At 44.4% G+C, this 15898-nt stretch overlaps 4 protein-coding genes across 4 annotated transcripts; 2 read left to right on the top strand and 2 right to left on the bottom strand.

The window, feature by feature from the left end:
• Nucleotides 1-6283: 6283 nt before the first annotated feature.
• Nucleotides 6284-8476, bottom strand: LY79DRAFT_573037 (O-methyltransferase). The gene is made up of 4 exons (XM_060559427.1): nt 7994-8476; nt 7351-7926; nt 6712-7295; nt 6284-6655 (listed from the first exon to the last, which is right to left on the bottom strand). The coding sequence occupies exons 1-3, from the start codon at nt 8237-8239 to the stop codon at nt 6738-6740; spliced, it is 1380 nt and encodes a 459-aa protein (XP_060407214.1). The 5' UTR covers nt 8240-8476; the 3' UTR covers nt 6284-6655; nt 6712-6737.
• A 758-nt stretch (nt 8477-9234) lies between these two features.
• LY79DRAFT_529687 (S-adenosyl-L-methionine-dependent methyltransferase) lies at nt 9235-10340 on the bottom strand (the record flags this gene model as incomplete). Its single annotated transcript, XM_060556134.1, has 3 exons — nt 9235-9704; nt 9754-9841; nt 9897-10340. The coding sequence occupies 3 exons, from the start codon at nt 10338-10340 to the stop codon at nt 9235-9237; spliced, it is 1002 nt and encodes a 333-aa protein (XP_060407213.1).
• Nucleotides 10341-11795: 1455 nt separating this feature from the next.
• On the top strand, nt 11796-13473 carry LY79DRAFT_654199 (glycoside hydrolase superfamily; the record flags this gene model as incomplete). The annotated part of the gene is made up of 8 exons (XM_060562638.1): nt 11796-11982; nt 12010-12153; nt 12251-12394; nt 12433-12559; nt 12617-12871; nt 12930-13034; nt 13079-13330; nt 13373-13473. The coding sequence occupies exons 1-8, from the start codon at nt 11881-11883 to the stop codon at nt 13471-13473; spliced, it is 1230 nt and encodes a 409-aa protein (XP_060407212.1). The 5' UTR covers nt 11796-11880.
• A 341-nt stretch (nt 13474-13814) lies between these two features.
• Nucleotides 13815-15823, top strand: LY79DRAFT_595175 (uncharacterized protein; the record flags this gene model as incomplete). The annotated part of the gene is given in 10 exon segments (XM_060561754.1): nt 13815-14150; nt 14270-14443; nt 14462-14485; nt 14495-14521; nt 14531-14661; nt 14698-14913; nt 14941-15055; nt 15101-15324; nt 15442-15538; nt 15587-15823. Coding segments are annotated over 10 exon segments (1581 nt in total).
• Nucleotides 15824-15898: the final 75 nt, after the last annotated feature.

The raw sequence follows: 15898 nt of genomic DNA, 5'->3' as shown, positions 1-15898 counted from the left end.
AATATACTTAATATTAAGTTAAACTTATTCTATAATAACTATAGTAAAATTAGTATTAAAAGACACTAGATAGTATTAGCCTTCTTATTAATACTTAAAGGCAAGGCTTTTACCTTTTATTTTACCTAAATTAGTAGTAGAATATCTAAGACCTTACTACTATAGTTACCTAAATAAGAGCTTACTTTAAGAGCCCTAAAGCTATTTAGATATACTTACTAAGTAGTAAATACTACCTTTTACTATATTATATATAATAACCCTAAGAAGAGTAAGCTTAAGTGCTTAAGAACTTATTAATAAACTTACCTTATCTAGTAAGTGTTACTTAATAGCTACTAAATAATAAAGTCCTTTAATCCTAGCTATTAAATACTTACTCTAGAGTTTATAAGTGTAAATTATACCTATTTAATCTAGCGCCTATATTAGAAGAAGTCTATAACTAACTATAGTTATTAGTAAGTACTATAATAAAATATAATAATAAGGTTAGCTAGTACTAGGTAGACCTTAATAATTAATACTAGGTTAACTATACTTACTATAGCTAAGGGTATAACTAAAGTTTAGTAATAACTATAGTAATAGTAACTATTAAGTAATAATAATAGTAACTATAATACTAAGAAGTACTATATCTACTATAAGCCTAGTTATTAGTTAATAAAATATACTACTAATAAGTAATATAAGGTATATTAATAATTTAAAAATAACTACTAGGTAAAAGACTCTTTACTAACTATATATTAAACCTTTCTTACTAGCTATAAAGTAGTTACCTATAGGAAGAAGAAGGTAATAAAGATAATAATAAGGACCTTAGTTACTACCTTTAAGGTAACTATACTCTTAAAAGCAGTAAAGATAAACTAGAAGGTAATACCTTTTATACCTCTACTATATTCTTTAGTAGTACTACCTTTAGTAGTAATAAGCTTACCTTTAGCCTAGCTAACTAAGCTATCTATTACTATTAATAAAGGATAACCCTAGTGTAGTATTATTAGATCTAGCTACCTCTTTTATATTAGATTATTACTTATTAGGTACCTTTTAAGGTATTTTGCCTAATATAGGTGTAGTAACCTTCTCTACTACTAGTTACCTATAAGTAACTATATTATATAGATCTAACTATTAGTAACTATTAATATAGCTACTACTAGCTAAGTAAAGATCTAGTTTAGTAGTAGTAACACTATTTACTTAAAGGGCACTATTATAGTTAGTATACTATTTAGGCCTATTACCTTTTATATAATGCTTATAAATATACTCTTCTTACTTTACCTAGTAAATATAGATTAACTACTTATTTACTTTAATAACCTTATAAATATACTTTAATAAGGTAATATTATAGTACTAGTTATATAAAAATAAAGGTATCTATAAATACTTCTTAGCCTACCTAAACATAGCCTTACTAGTTACTACTTAACTAATATAGAGTTATAATAACTTTACTAATAATTTAGGCACCTATTAGTCTACTGTCTTTATAAGGTTTTTATAAGGCTAGTTATAAGGTTAAGGTTAAGGCTATTAAGCACTTAACTAAATACTACTATTACTACTAGCTCTATAAGAAGGCACCTTTATAATTTAAATTTACCTTATATAATAACTATTCTTTTAACTATAAGGTTATTATTAATATTATATACCTTAAAGATAACTAACTAGTTCTTTATATTATTAATACTATAACTACCTTTAATATAGTGTACTTTCTTTATAATATTTCTATAAAGACTATATAGGAGGCACTTTATTACTGCTAGATTAACGTCTACTAAGGACCTCTAGACTAGATTATTACTAACGTAGGCAAGAACTTTACTATAACTAAATTTTTATATAAAGCCTATATAATAGGCATTAAAGTTAAGATTATCCTTATTAAGGTGTACTATAGCATTAAAAAGGTTAAATAATACTATGTAGTACTTTAATAGGCCTATAAAATTATATATAAAGAGTGCCTAACTACTAACTATAAATCTATCCTTTAAAGTGTAGTTAAAGTAGTTAATAACACTATAGGCCCTAATAGCCTTATACTAACCCTCTTAGTATTTAGCGCTTACCTCTATATAACTACTAACTTTACTTCTTTACCTAATATTATTTAATAGGTAACTACTATCTAAAAGGCTACTAATAACCTCTACAAGAGCTATATAACACACTAAGTCTATAAGGCACTTAAGATATATAATAGCCTAGATACCTCTGCTGTTAAGGACCTACTGTTAGGCAGCAAGGTATAAGTATAGTGTAAGAAGGGCAAATAGTTTAGCCTACACTGCCTACTATTTATTAATAGTAAGGATTACACTATTAATATTAATAGCCTATATAACTTCTATTCTACCTTAGTTAAACCTTACTACACTAAGAAGGAAATAAATAAGCCTACTAATATAAATCCTTAACCTAACTAACCTATAGATACTAACTATACTAGTAAATATATAAAGAATACTATTATTATTACTACAAGAACAAGAAAACCTATCTAAACAGTAACCTCTCCTCCTCTATAGTATACCTATAGGTAACTACACAAGACCTTAGTTAATATACTACTATAGGAAATAGATAAACCCTCTAGCGCCTTTCTCTTAGCTAAAGAGGAAGTAGACCTAGCACTTATATAACAACTATATAACTAAGGCATTATTACTACACCTAGTAAGCCCTTTAAATAGTTAGGCAAAAGCAAGATCTAAGGCCTTATTAACTATAGTATATTTAAGATTATTATATATAATCCTTCTATTTACTAAGGCTATATCTTTAAATCTTACCTTATTAATAAAGTTAAAGGCAAAAATAACAAGCTATATAAGAAATTATAACTTATAGTATAAGGTTATAGTAATAATAGTAAAGAAACCTTACTAGTTTAGTTACCTATAATTTAGAAAGCTAGCTAGTGTATAATTCTTACACTTACCTTTTCCCTTATAGCTAATAGTAAGGTAATATAGCTATAAGACATAACATAGGCCTATATATAGTTAACTTTATAACTTAACTACACTATCTATATATAACTTCCCCTTTAAATCTATAATTACTACCCTTAAGGCACTATTATAAAGGTAGTAAAGCTATTATATAGCCTTACTAAAGCAAGTACCTATTAGTAGGCAACCTATAACTACTACTACTATAAAAAGCTTAATATAGTTACTACTTTATATAACCTATGCCTACTCCTTTTATCTATAAAAAACCCTAACTTTATAATAATTAAGATATAAATAGATAATATAATTAGCCTAACTAGTATTAATTTCTTTAACTATAAGGATAATAAGCTTACTAAAGTAAAGCTTTTTATAAAAAAGAAAATTTTACTTATAGAGAATAAACCTCTAGTATTTAATAAAGAATTATCTTATTAACTTTAGCTAAAAACACCTCTATTACACTTTACTAGAAGGGCTAAGGCATAAAGCTAAGACTTATTAACAAGAAATTACCTATAGCCTAGTAAGACTACATCTAGTAGTAAGCTTAAGGCGTATATATTACTTCTATCTACTAGCCTAAAGCGTACTTTAACCTATCTACTGTAGCTTAGTATAAGGAGCTAGACAGTAAAGCTATTTAATAACTTAACTAAAGAATCTAGTAGTAAATAAATATACTTAACTATAGCTTTACCTTTATTCTCTTAACCTACCTAATATAAAGCTCTTTATATTTATTAATAGATCTTTTATTAATAATTATAACTTAACTTTATAGTTAAGATTTATTATCCTTTTTACTAATAAAGAGGTTAATAACTAGTAAGGTAAGTTTACTCTCTATAGTAATATCCTCTATTTCTTATTAACTAAATCTAAACAAGTAATATAAAGTGTTCTTACGTTAAAAGTCTATAGTATAGTTATAGGCGTTAATATAGTATATACTCTCTCTATAACTATTATAATAGTAGTAAATAAGCTTAGTAACCTATTAATCCCTACTATTACTTACACTAACTTATACTTACTATATAAGTGCTTAGTAAAGTTAGGTACTACCTATAAAAAGCACTTAATAATTAATATTATAGCACTATAATAATTATATAAGTAACATAAGCTCTTTAAGGTATAATAGATCTATAGTAATAATAACTTTACTAATAGGTTTATAAAGTTCTTACTAAACTAAGCACTTAAGAGTCTTATCTCTTATAATAAAGTAAAGATATAAATAAAAGGATAAGTTATATAAATATAACAGGAAATAATAAAAACAATAGGATATAAGATAATAAGCACTTAGAGAAAGAAATAGGTTATATAAACTATATAAATTAATAGTAGTTAAATCTATTTAACGTAGGTATATACCTCTAATAGCTATAGCTAAAGAGAAAATATACCTAAATAAGATAGTATAAGCCTACCTTTACTAAGTAATAGATAAATAAATTTATAGCAGTATATAACTATAAAAAGTATAATACTTTTGCTCTTCTTGTTTTTATTATGTTTTTAGGCTTTTTAGGAGGAATAGAAGTACTAGTAACTTTTATTACACAAGAAAGTTACTAGTGTTAGTATATAAGTAATATAGCTAGAGGCAGTAGGTTATATAATACACTGCCTACTAGTAGAATCCTTTACCCTTGCCTATACGCAAGGGTGCTACTACACTTGTGCTCTTACTTCACCTTGTTAACTAGTTAACTATTAACAACTACAAATTTAACCACCTTTTCCTAACCTTCGTGATATCACAAGATACAGGATCCCATTAATTAACCAGTGAAAACCAACAGAGGCAATTGTCATTCAGGAGTAGTTTATATTTCAGAGCACCGCTTAGAAATCCTACCAGGGATAAGTGATGTGTTGTGATGCTTAGAGAGCAAAGTAAGTAAAGAAGGCAAAGAGCGTCTAAGATTCTACTTCATGTCAAGAGTCAGAGCGCATTAGTGGCAAGCCTTTCGTAGACCTACGCCGAGGCATGATTCTCAATCGCTGCTTAGGGCTGTAGCGTCAACACAAAGGCCGTGTGCAGCATGGCTTTGAGGATGGCCAGAATGTCACCAAATGAATATAACGTAACATGATATACCTAATCTCTAGAAATATATTATCTGGATGGTTCTTCTCAATCGTGATGTGAAGCTGCTGGTGAGGCTGATCTGCATTGGTTTTTGGAACATGGTATTTTCTCCTTGTTCTGACGTCTCTTCTTCACCACTCGAATGAGAAATATCGCGGGCCTGGTTCAACCAAAGATTACAGCAACAGGGGGAGCAATGGCCTTTGTTGACGACTTTGCCGTAAGTGTGACCAGAGAGGCGGCTGGAGTCAACCGCAAAGACATCAGACCATTATCAACGGCAATCTTGGTTTGGAAAGAAGCAACCGGACCACATTCAAGGCTGAAAAGTTGGCGAGCATTTGCTTTATCTAAAAAAGTGAATGTTAGAACCACAAGCTTACACCATAAAAGGACAAGTCGTTCAACCTTAGGAACACCAAGATTCTTGACTTGAATATGAACTCAGAACTCATGTATAAAGAGCACATCGCGACATTGTCCAAGGGGCCGAAAGTGGCAATGGAGTTGCAACGACTCAAGAGCCTTTAACCAGCGACAACAAGGTAACTCTTCAAAGCTACAATTACGCCAGTGGTGGACAACACTTTCAAAGTATGGGATGCACGCGCACAAGGGCAGACTGGTAGCACCTGTCAACAGGATACAGAGGGTATCCGCAAAGTCGATTCATCCCTTACGGTTGCAATGAGCATGGCAGAAGTGGAAGCACAGGTACGCACTACAAAGGAGCGCTTCTGGAGGAAATCAATCAGCATGTGGACGGACATTCCGCACTGCCGAAGACCAGGTCTTTCCGCAGAATTATGACCCGCATACGACAGTTTAAGAAATACGGTTCAGCACTCACTCAAGTAGCAGAGGTACTAAAGGCGATGCCGATAAAACAGCTCAAAACCAGTAATCCGCCTACTCCATCACCCTACGGGGAGAGAATCAAGATTGCAGTGGACGGGGCGAGAGTTTGTAGCTACTATACTGCCATTTTATCACAGTATTAATACCTAAACCTACCTAGGGGTGTTGATTGTACTACAAAGATTTACATAAGACAGGGGTTCGGAATCAATAGTGGGAAACGCCATTTTTTGGTGTCTGTTATACAAAACGTCTATGTGGGGAAACGTTATAAGAATTATTGTACTGGTAAAAACTAGAAGATATTTAATTGCTCGCTCTATTAGCTTACATAGGACCAAAGAAGAAGTGACTAATTCTGAACACCTAACGCGATAGAATCCATTTAGGTTACTAGGTCATACTAGCAAAACAATGTCTTATCGAACATGATCTAATAGGCCGATGATAAGAGTCTATATAAACACAAGCAATGCTTGCTTCATATGAAGCGAATTAAACCTTGTCCATTTCCACTACTCACCAGCTAAGGCCCAATCCTGGGTTTAAGATGAATACCTGAGGTAGCTGACGTCTACGTAACCGGCATTTGACCGCTTGTTGCCACACTTCAATAAGTTTTGGGCCATTACTAATAAATACGTGATTATTCGATCAAATATTGTATTGGGTTGAAGTGCATTCTGGACCGATCAAATGTCGCATTGGTAAGTATTCGATTCTTTATCGTGTACTGTCTTTTCAACTTGGCTCACCTACGTAGGTCATATCCATTTTGCCCTCGTAATAATTCATCCACGCCACACAATCTTAATCGTGGCAAAGAACGTCAGGGGGTCAGCGTCGACCTTGATCACCTCGAAACGCTGGTCCGCATTCTTTACGATGCTCCTGTACGCCTCGACCGGGCGCTCCTTGGCGTTGAACAGGGCCATCATGCGGAGGTCGGTGGCCGTGCCCATCTGCTGGACGGACCGCGGCAGCGGCGGGCCCGCCTTCTTTTCCTCCTCCTTTTCCGGGTCGCGCGTCGCGTCCTCGTCGACCTTGCCAATGTACTCGATCACAAGAACACGGTTGCCCGGTCGGAGCTTGGGCACTAGGTTGCGCAGAAGCTGCGACGCTACAGCCTCCGGGTAGTCGTGCATGATCAACTTGAGAATGTAGATGTCGGCCTCGACTGGCTGCGGCTGGAGGATGTCGTGCTCGACATACGACACGCGGTCCGCGAGCTCGGCCGGGAGGTTCGCCTCGAAGATGGGCTTGACCTTGGGCATGTCCTCAACGACGAACGTCAGGTCGGGGAAGTTGCGCGCCAGATTAAATGCGTCGTTACCGGCTGACCCGCCGATCTATGAGAGGCTTAGAAGTGCAATCATTCAATCAGGGGTGCGTGTCTCAACTCACATCGACGACCTTGGCCTTGCCGGCCGCCTCCCAGTCTGTAGCCTTCAGCACGATGCCCTCAAGGCGGAAGATGTCCTTTATGAAGGTCATGAACTCGACAAAGTATTTCTGGCGCCAGCCGCGCCGCTCGCCCTCGCCGTGGTTCTCGAGAAAATCCCACGAGTTGGCGTGGCGACCGTCGAACTGGCCCCCCTGGTGCAACAGTGCAAAGGCCGTCTCCTCCATCTTGTCCGTCAGGGCGGGCTTACCGGCGCTGTAGCGCTCGAGTGCCTCGTTCAGCAGGAGCAGCGGCGCGCTCGACGTGTCTAGCACAGAGTGCACAAGAGCCTTGAGACCAGGCTTCCGCGCTAGCGCCGCCGACCGCGATGTGTGCCGTACGCGTGACGTCGCGAGCCCGGGCTCCGTCTCAGCGAAAAAGCGCAGCGTAAAGGCATGCTGCAACACGCGGTATGCCACGTCGAGTGGCAGGTTCGTGCGCTCCGCGATTTCGGCGTACGATGCCAAGCCGTCGATCGGTACCGCCGCCCAGAAGTCAAAGTGGTTCAGTACATTGAGACAGGAGGCGTCGGGCATGGCCTGGAGTGGGTCCGTCAGCACCTCGGCCGGTCTTTGCAGAGAAGGAGAGTGAGGAGGGAGGTCGCACGTTGTGGACGTAGTTGTAGACACTCTCCGTAGGGCCTTGGGAAAGAATATACATGTCGTTCAACGCATCGTTGAGCGTCTGACGCGTGATGAACATCTCGCCGGTGATGCCCTCATAGCTAGATACGCTGTCGGCGGCAAAGGTCGCCTGCGGGATATTGTTTGCTTGAAGCTGTTTAGTGAAGGCTGCCGCCAGCTCGGTGATCTTGGCAGCGAGCTCCTTGAGGGTGGGCTGTGTGTCGACCATCTTGACAGACAAAGATCAGAGTTCGGTCGCAAGTCCGTAGAACAGTAGCGTGCTTGTCAAGTCTCAAAACGGGCGCGACACACGAGAGGGGCAGCCAATCTATTTGAGGCCTGTTCAAGGCAACGTCCAACCGAAGAGGAGGCCGCCGCTGAGTGCTCTCATCCACTCCGGGTGCGAGCCAAGGCCGCTATCGGCCAGCCCTCATCCACTTCTGGTACGAGCCAAGGCCGACAATGCTTTCTCTCTCTGTGATATCGGGAAGGTGTGGAGGATGATGATCTAATCTGATAAGATCATCTGATTAGATCAATCGCCCCTTGGCGTGTAGGCCAATTGACAGACGTTGCTCGAAACTGGACAAAGCATGCCAAGTGTCAGTTGCAGTTGGCCAGATATTGATGGTGTTGTAACACTATGCCTACTGGCTAAGTAGCCCTATTGTTAACTTCTTCACATTGACCAGACCCTGACGCCAAGCGACTAGCCATGCCAAGCCATCTTGGCCCGGCTGGATTCAAGTGTGGCCAAGAAATAGATTTCCGCTGTTCGCGCGGCAATTGCTTCTTGTGGGGAGGGAATCTAGCACAGGTTGGAGAATGTGAGAGAAATGGTCTATACACAATACAGTGGGCTAGGTGCGCATGGATAGATCTTCACCATCGGCTACACTTCGACGCGGGCCAACCTGGAGCTGGCGTGGCGACGCACATCCCAGTCAATGTCAGAATAGCCGCAAGCTGCAAAACGTCCCACTTAGTGGTCTTGGGTAACACCTCCCTGACCATTGCTCAACAATGCAACATCATTGTAGCCCAATTCGATATTTCCTGAAACCTGGCTTTGTACTGGTTTGTGGGTTAACACCTATGCCTGCGTGGCTGCATCGTATCTCAAACTCAATAAACTGCCATGCTTTATTTTTATTATGTACCATGCTAGGCCAGTATTTGATGATATAAATTGGACTCTGCACAATCTTGAAACATCCAGCCGACCTACAGCTCAGGCTTTCTTCCCCTCGCAAGCAAGATGGTCCTCTCAATCTCGAGGGGCTGCCCCTGGTACTTCTTCTCTAGAAACGCCCTCAGTGTCGGCATCAACTTCCCTTGCAACTTGTCCCTCTGCTCTCTTGTCCAGAACCTCTCTATAACGCCGTGCATAAATGCTTGGAAAACCAAACACCACTCATCAACTCCGCTGTACCGCACCCACTTGGTCACGACGTTCACCTCAACGTCCACAAATCCGGCGGCCGTGAACATGGACTTTACGAATGTCGGTGACTCCCACGCGCCAGGGCCCCAGAGGCTTGTAAGCTCTATAGAGGACTGCGGCCAGGAGACTGGAGGCTGACCAGGCAGGCAGAGGGAAGCGACGGCATCGCGTGTATCGGGAATCCAGCCTTCCGTTACCCAGGTCGAGGTCGCGAGAGTACCGCCGGGCTTGGTGACGCGGTAGCATTCTACTTGGGTGTTAGCACAAGATGTCTATACTTGATTGAGATCGCGCCTCACCATTCAACGAAGTGTAAGGGTCCGCAACGAGCATCAGCGCCATAGCAACAATGATAACATCAAAGTGATCCGAGGGAAACGCCATATTCTACCGCCGCGTTGGCAAAATCCTCAAGCCATTCAGTCGGCGAGTGCGCACGTACCATGATATCAGCCTGAACAACCTTACTTCCAAGCCACCCCTCCTTCGTAATCTTCTCCTTCACAATCTTTAACTGCGCCTCGCTCGAGTCCGCGCTCGTGAGCCTCACCTTCTCCCGTTCCGCGGGGTTCATCTCCCGCATCATGGATTGTATGTAAGACGACACGACGCCTGTCCCACAGCACATATCCATCACCTCCAGCGGCTTCCTCGCCGCAGTCACGGCTTCGGACAGCCGCGCGTGCTGCACTAGACATGGCGTTATAGGAAAGGTGCCAATCTCCGTGTGTTTGTAGATACTGCCTGCATCTGGGTTTCGCCAAAACTCGACAAGGTTCGCCTTGTCGCCTGGCGAATTTAAGGGTTTTCTGAGCAATGGTTTCTTTGTTGCACCGCTACCGGGCGACGAGTCAGCTGCCAGCTTGTTGGTGATCTCGGGGCCCATCGGGAGGGGTATCGGAGTCCTTAGCGTAGAAGACATTGTTGAAGACCTTGAGGAGGTGGTAACGAACAGTGAATAACTTGATGACTATTGTGGCGTTGTAGAAGATGATAATAGAATAAAGCGATGATTTAAGTCTTGTGCTTATCTACAAGAAAAGAGGAGTTATTCTATAGTCTATTTATACCGTAACCTCTCAACATTGAAACTCTGTTAAATTCATCGCAAGTGGTTACTCGCGATTTTTTTATGCTTTAGATTATGCTCAGATATTGAAACAGGATTTCATCTACTTAGCGAAACCTAATTGTCCTAATGCAGTCTACGTGTGCCCAAAGCGGTAGGATAGGTAGCAGTTAACAGGCAGACACTTTGCGGGGAGTGATCAGACAAGCTGATATTGTCCCCCCCCTGTCAACCTGAGAGTACCGTGCGTTCTAGCCTATGCAGAGTCCAGTAGACAGTGGATTCAGGTGATAACACAACTATCTTAGAGGCAAAAGGGATAGTCTTGGCCCATCCCAACCCAGAGCGCAGCATAGGAAGCAAGGTAGGTTAGTACTATTCTAACCCTCCCCGGCGGAGCCGTTTTAGAACTTAAAAAATCTAAGAAAACTAGATTTAAACTAGATTTAAACCTGCAGCCTTTAGGATATAAGGTTTATTGCTGTTATTGCTGTTGTTGTGCATAGTACTCTTGGGTTAACAGGGGGGGGACAATATCAGCTTGTCTATAGACTCCTTTGTGGGGCAGTATTTAAATCATCAAAGTATCTCTTAAAGTATCTCGCTTATTCTACATAGACTTACGTATAGACTAGCTTTCCCTTCTACTAAGAAAAAAAAAAGAAGAAAATAGAGATATCTATAAGCTTAAAGTGTATCTAGAATATAGTAGTATAAATTAACTTTCTAGAGAAATTTACCTCTAGAAATACTACCTTAAATTAAAGGTAACTAGGCTATGGTCTATACTATTAGAGAAGCTTTTTTTCTCTTTTTATTAACTTAGGAGTTAAGGATTTAGAGTTAAGGATTTAAAGTTAGTGGTGTAGGGACAGAAGTGACTTAAGAGGAGGTAGGTCAGTACTTTAAAATAGTCTGAAATGCTAAGGTTTGACCTACAAAGTGTCTGCCTGTTAACTGCTACTAATATTCTAACTGCGAGGACGGAGGAGAGCCTTTTCTGGGTATTCCGGAGTTCAGTCTAGTTGTGATATCACCCAGAGACCATGTGGGATTTCAGGGAACGACGGCGTGATCCTAAATTTGAGTAAGACGCATAATTCCGAAAAAGGTAACCTAGCGCCTGCAACCCGATTCGGCGACGATGAAGAGAGACCGTGGCCATCATGACACCTGATGAGTCTTCATAGCCCGTCTCGTGCCTCGCCGCATCTCTTTCTCCCCCTCCGCTCCCATCCTCTCGCCACGAGTGACCGACCTCCTGGCAGTCTTCCTGTCTATAAGCCTCCAGTGCGGCACAAGTCACTGTCCAGTCTCTTCCTCATCGCTCGGTCTCGGGCGTCTTTAGTCCTGAGACATGCGGCCCTCTTTGATCGGCCTATTGGCCTGGCCCGCCCTCTCTGTTGCGGCCAACTCCAACTCTTCCCTCGTTTCGTCCAATAGAACAGACGCCTTCAACGTCAGCGAGGCCGTCGAACGCGTCAAGGCAGAGAAAGACGCCGAACCCAGCTTTCTCCTCAACTCTGCCTTTTCCATTCTTGGTGTTGACGCCCCTGCTGAGTTGCTAGAGCTGCCAGTCGGCACCTGTAATGCCGCAACGCCCTGTGTCAACGGCGCCTGTTGCAGCGGTGTAAGTTGAAGCCCCACCACTGTCTTTCTCGAAATTCACAGAATCAGATCAAATAGCTGGTCGTGTTTCAATGCTGTTCTGACTTTCTGATACCAAGCTCACTGGCCTCTGTGGGTATTCACCATCAGAATGCGGTGTCGGCAACTGCACGTCGAACTGCGACGCCAAAGCCGAGTGCGGCGAATATGGTGTTCCAGGGAAGCAAATCTGCCCGCTAGGCGTCTGCTGTTCTGGAGTCTGGGTACGAATGGACTGTCTCTTTGACTTGCGGAATAATAGACTGACAACATACGCAGATTTTGCGGTTCAACCGACGACTTCTGCGATGCCGAGAAGGGTTGTCAAAAGGAATTCGGCGGTTGTGGCCCCCCTAAGCGCCCCTCTTACAGCAAGGACGGCACAAGTAGTAAGACGACCCAATCTTTTTCCCGCTGAATTCCTTCTAAAAACAGTTCGATTTCAGTCAACCAGCGATCTATCGGGTATTACGAGACTTGGGCCAACACACGACCTTGTAGTTCCGTGTCCCCTGAGCAACTCAACCTCCAGGGCCTGACTCACGTCAACTTTGCCTTCATGTTTTTCGAGCCCAACACCTTTGAGCTTTCGCCCATGGACAAGAATGCGAGTTCCCTCATTAGCCGGTTCACCAGCCTGAAGGAGCGGAAGCCCGGGCTGGAAACATGGGTTAGTGTCGGTGGATGGCCCTTCAATGATCGTGAGTGTTCCGAACTGAATACCTTTAGTTCAACACTAACAGATGCAACTCACCACAGCTGGAAAGTATCAACACGCCTTCAGTACCATGTCAAGTACCGCCGCAAACCGCAAGAAGTTCATCGGAAACTTGATCAAGTTCATGGAGACTTACGGGTTCGATGGTGCGTTACTGCTTATGCTCTTGGGCAACATGAGTCAACCTCAGAGATGCGAACTGACCGCCTCACAGGCGTGGACTTGGACTGGGAGTATCCCACTGCAGACGACCGTGGTGGCAAGCCCGAAGACAAGGCCAACTTCGTTCTTCTCTCCAAAGACATTAAGGAGGCCTTCTCGGAGAAGGGCTACGGCTACTCTCTCACGCTGCCCGCGTCCTACTGGTACCTCCCACACTTTGACCTGGCGAAGGTGCAGCCCTACGTTGACTGGTTCAGTCTTATGTCGTACGACCTGCACGGTACCTGGGATGCGGCCTCTTAGTTTGTGGGTCCTTACGTAGCAACTCATACCAACCTCACCAAGATCAATCTGGGTCTCGATCTGCGTTGGAGAGCTGGTGTAAAGTCTCAGAACATCGTTCTTGGCCAGGGATGTGAGTAATCATGCGTCTGTACATACTGCCAAAACCTCATCACCTAACCTGACCTCGAATAGTGTACGGACGCTCCTTCACCCTTAAGGACCCGAACTGCAACAAGCCCAACGGCGAGTGCAAGTTCTCCGGCGGAGCAAAGCCGAGTCCCTGCTCGAGCGCATCGGGCATCCTCAACCTGCAGGAGATCTTCGGTATTATCGACGACAAGAAGCTCAAACCCACCCACGATAAGGAGGCCGGAGTTAAGTGGATGAATTGGGACAACGACCAGTGGGTGTTATATGACGATGACGAGACGCTCATGCAAAAGCGGGAGTTCGCTGCCTCCCGCTGCCTTGGCGTCATGATGATCTGGGCGCTGGATCAGATCGATCAGGACAGCTCGATCGGCGGCAGTATGACCCCGGAGGAGATGGAAGAGGCCGAGGCAATTTACCAGGACGAGGCCGCCAAGGGCGTCTGCTACACGACCATGTGCGACGACAAGTGCCGCACCGGCGATCACGAGGCGGCGCAGATGAGGGGCCAGCCCGGGCTTTTGTCCACAATGTCGCGCTGCCCCAAGGATCAGGTCCGCCGCCTCTACTGTTCTAAAAGAAGGACTATGGGAACCTGCAAGTGCCGAGGCTTCCGCGGGCTAGAACTGTCTTGCACAGGCGGTTGCGCCGACGGCGAGACTGAGGTCACGACTAACACCAACCATCGCACTGAAGACGAGAACCAGACGTGCACGGGCGGCTCGCAGAGCTATTGCTGCTCCGGTTTCAAACCGCCTATTTCGAGGAGCAGATCGGCGAGTAGTTCAAGGACGAGGCCGCCGACCTGGCTCTCGAGGCCGCCGAGACCCTCGCGCTCGAAATCGCCGCCAAGGACTTCTGTCGTGTTGCCATCATGGCCGCGACTCTGCCCCTGCGTCTCATCCCTTTTGTCGGCTGGATCGCCTCTATCGCTCTTCAGGTCGCCATGCCGGCGCTGGTTAAAGTCTGCGCCAAGGGCGTTGCCAAGGCCGGCAAGTCGGTATTCAAGTTCAAGGGCAAAGACTACGAGGTTAAGGTGGACAAGCCGCTTACGAGCAAGGCCGACCGGCCTGCAACCAAGTCACCGACCAAGGCCTCGGAGAAGCCGAAAACTTGCAAGACCAAGAGACTCGCAGCCAGGGCCTTCCGCAACCTCAAGTCATACGGGACCCCCGAGTACATCGCGGCCGGCCGACAGATCATAGAGCGGAGGTGCAATGGCGAGAGAGCCAAGCAGGCTTGCTACAACTACAGCTCCGTCATCGCCAGGCGACGTGACTTGCAGTCCCTCACCTGCCCATCCAACAAAGCGCTCAGGGCCCCGCGGCCCATCGTCGGCGTGTGGAACGATCAGCACCACACTTCCTGGAGTAGTGGCTGGCTACAGCAAGCGGACCTTGAGTGCGAACGCGACGAGTACCCCGGCGGGTCCGTTTGGCAGGCTCGCGACAACAGCGTGTGGATCCGTCTCATCCCGGCAACCGACAACAGCAGGGCGGCTTGGCTATTTGGCGGCTGTCCGGAGCACGAGCAAGAGCGCCTCGTCGGCGAGAGGTCCATTACCACTAAAGTTGACGGATGCCGAACCTACGACGTGTGGCAGAAAACCCTGCAGGTTATGGAAACCATCAACGACATCCAGTTCACGAGAATGGGCAACATGCCGCCGGACTTTGGCATCACCACGAACCCCTGTTGGCCCAAGACGCTGGTCGACGACCCAGGCTTCGCGCTCCTGACGAACGATTCGTGGTACCGGCAGGGCAACAACAGGGGTGCCTTCATCCAGTTCTACGACGACGAGCCCGGCCCGCAGTTCACCAACGGCAAGGTCAATCAGTACAGCTGGGGCTACACCAAGCCGAGGGCTCCGGCGAACAAGAACAACAACCCGCCCTCAGACGACAGCGACACCGACATGCCAGACCCTTCCGACGACGAGGACGACGACCCGAGCTTCCCCGGTCGTCGCGCGCTGGACGAGCTCGACCACGGCAAGAGATCCCCCGCCGAGCTTGTCATCCGCGAGGGGAACTCCACGCGCCGGCCTACTGTGGAGGAGCTCTTCGAGGACCTCGGCCTGCTGCGATGCACGGACTAGCATTGCCAGAGGGAGATGGAGGAGCTGGGATACGCGTCGCTCCCGGTCATTCGGGAGACGGCAACGTCGCCGGCGACGGCGGAAGCTGTCGCTACTCCGTCCATCACCGGTAGCTTTCCAGAGGCGAGCATCGAGGTGCCCGCGTCGTTGAGCTACGCTTTGGAGGTCGCCGCCGAGATCTCGGACGCTGCGAGATCAATTATCACGCCTGCCCCTGGACATAACCCTACCATTTAAATCTCTTTTTATATTGTCATGATTGAGTTGGATATGCCTAGTAACATCGAGGTCCCTTTTGTAAACTTATGAGTT

The sequence above is a fragment of the Colletotrichum navitas genome (genome assembly GCF_030913465.1).
Source record: "Colletotrichum navitas strain CBS 125086 chromosome Unknown LY79scaffold_174, whole genome shotgun sequence".
NCBI lineage: Eukaryota > Fungi > Ascomycota > Sordariomycetes > Glomerellales > Glomerellaceae > Colletotrichum > Colletotrichum navitas.
The sequence above is the reverse complement of the archived record's forward strand: the minus strand, read 5'-3'. Positions and strand labels throughout refer to the sequence as shown.

Coding starts and splice junctions, on each gene's coding strand:
- LY79DRAFT_573037 (XM_060559427.1), bottom strand. CDS start 8,239: ATGGTCGACACACAGCCCACCCTCAAGGAGCTCGCTGCCAAGATCACC. Junction 7,927..7,993: donor TCTACAACTACGTCCACAAC/GTGCGACCTCCC, acceptor GACCCACTCCAG/GCCATGCCCGACGCCTCCTG. Junction 7,296..7,350: donor GCAAGGCCAAGGTCGTCGAT/GTGAGTTGAGAC, acceptor AGCCTCTCATAG/ATCGGCGGGTCAGCCGGTAA.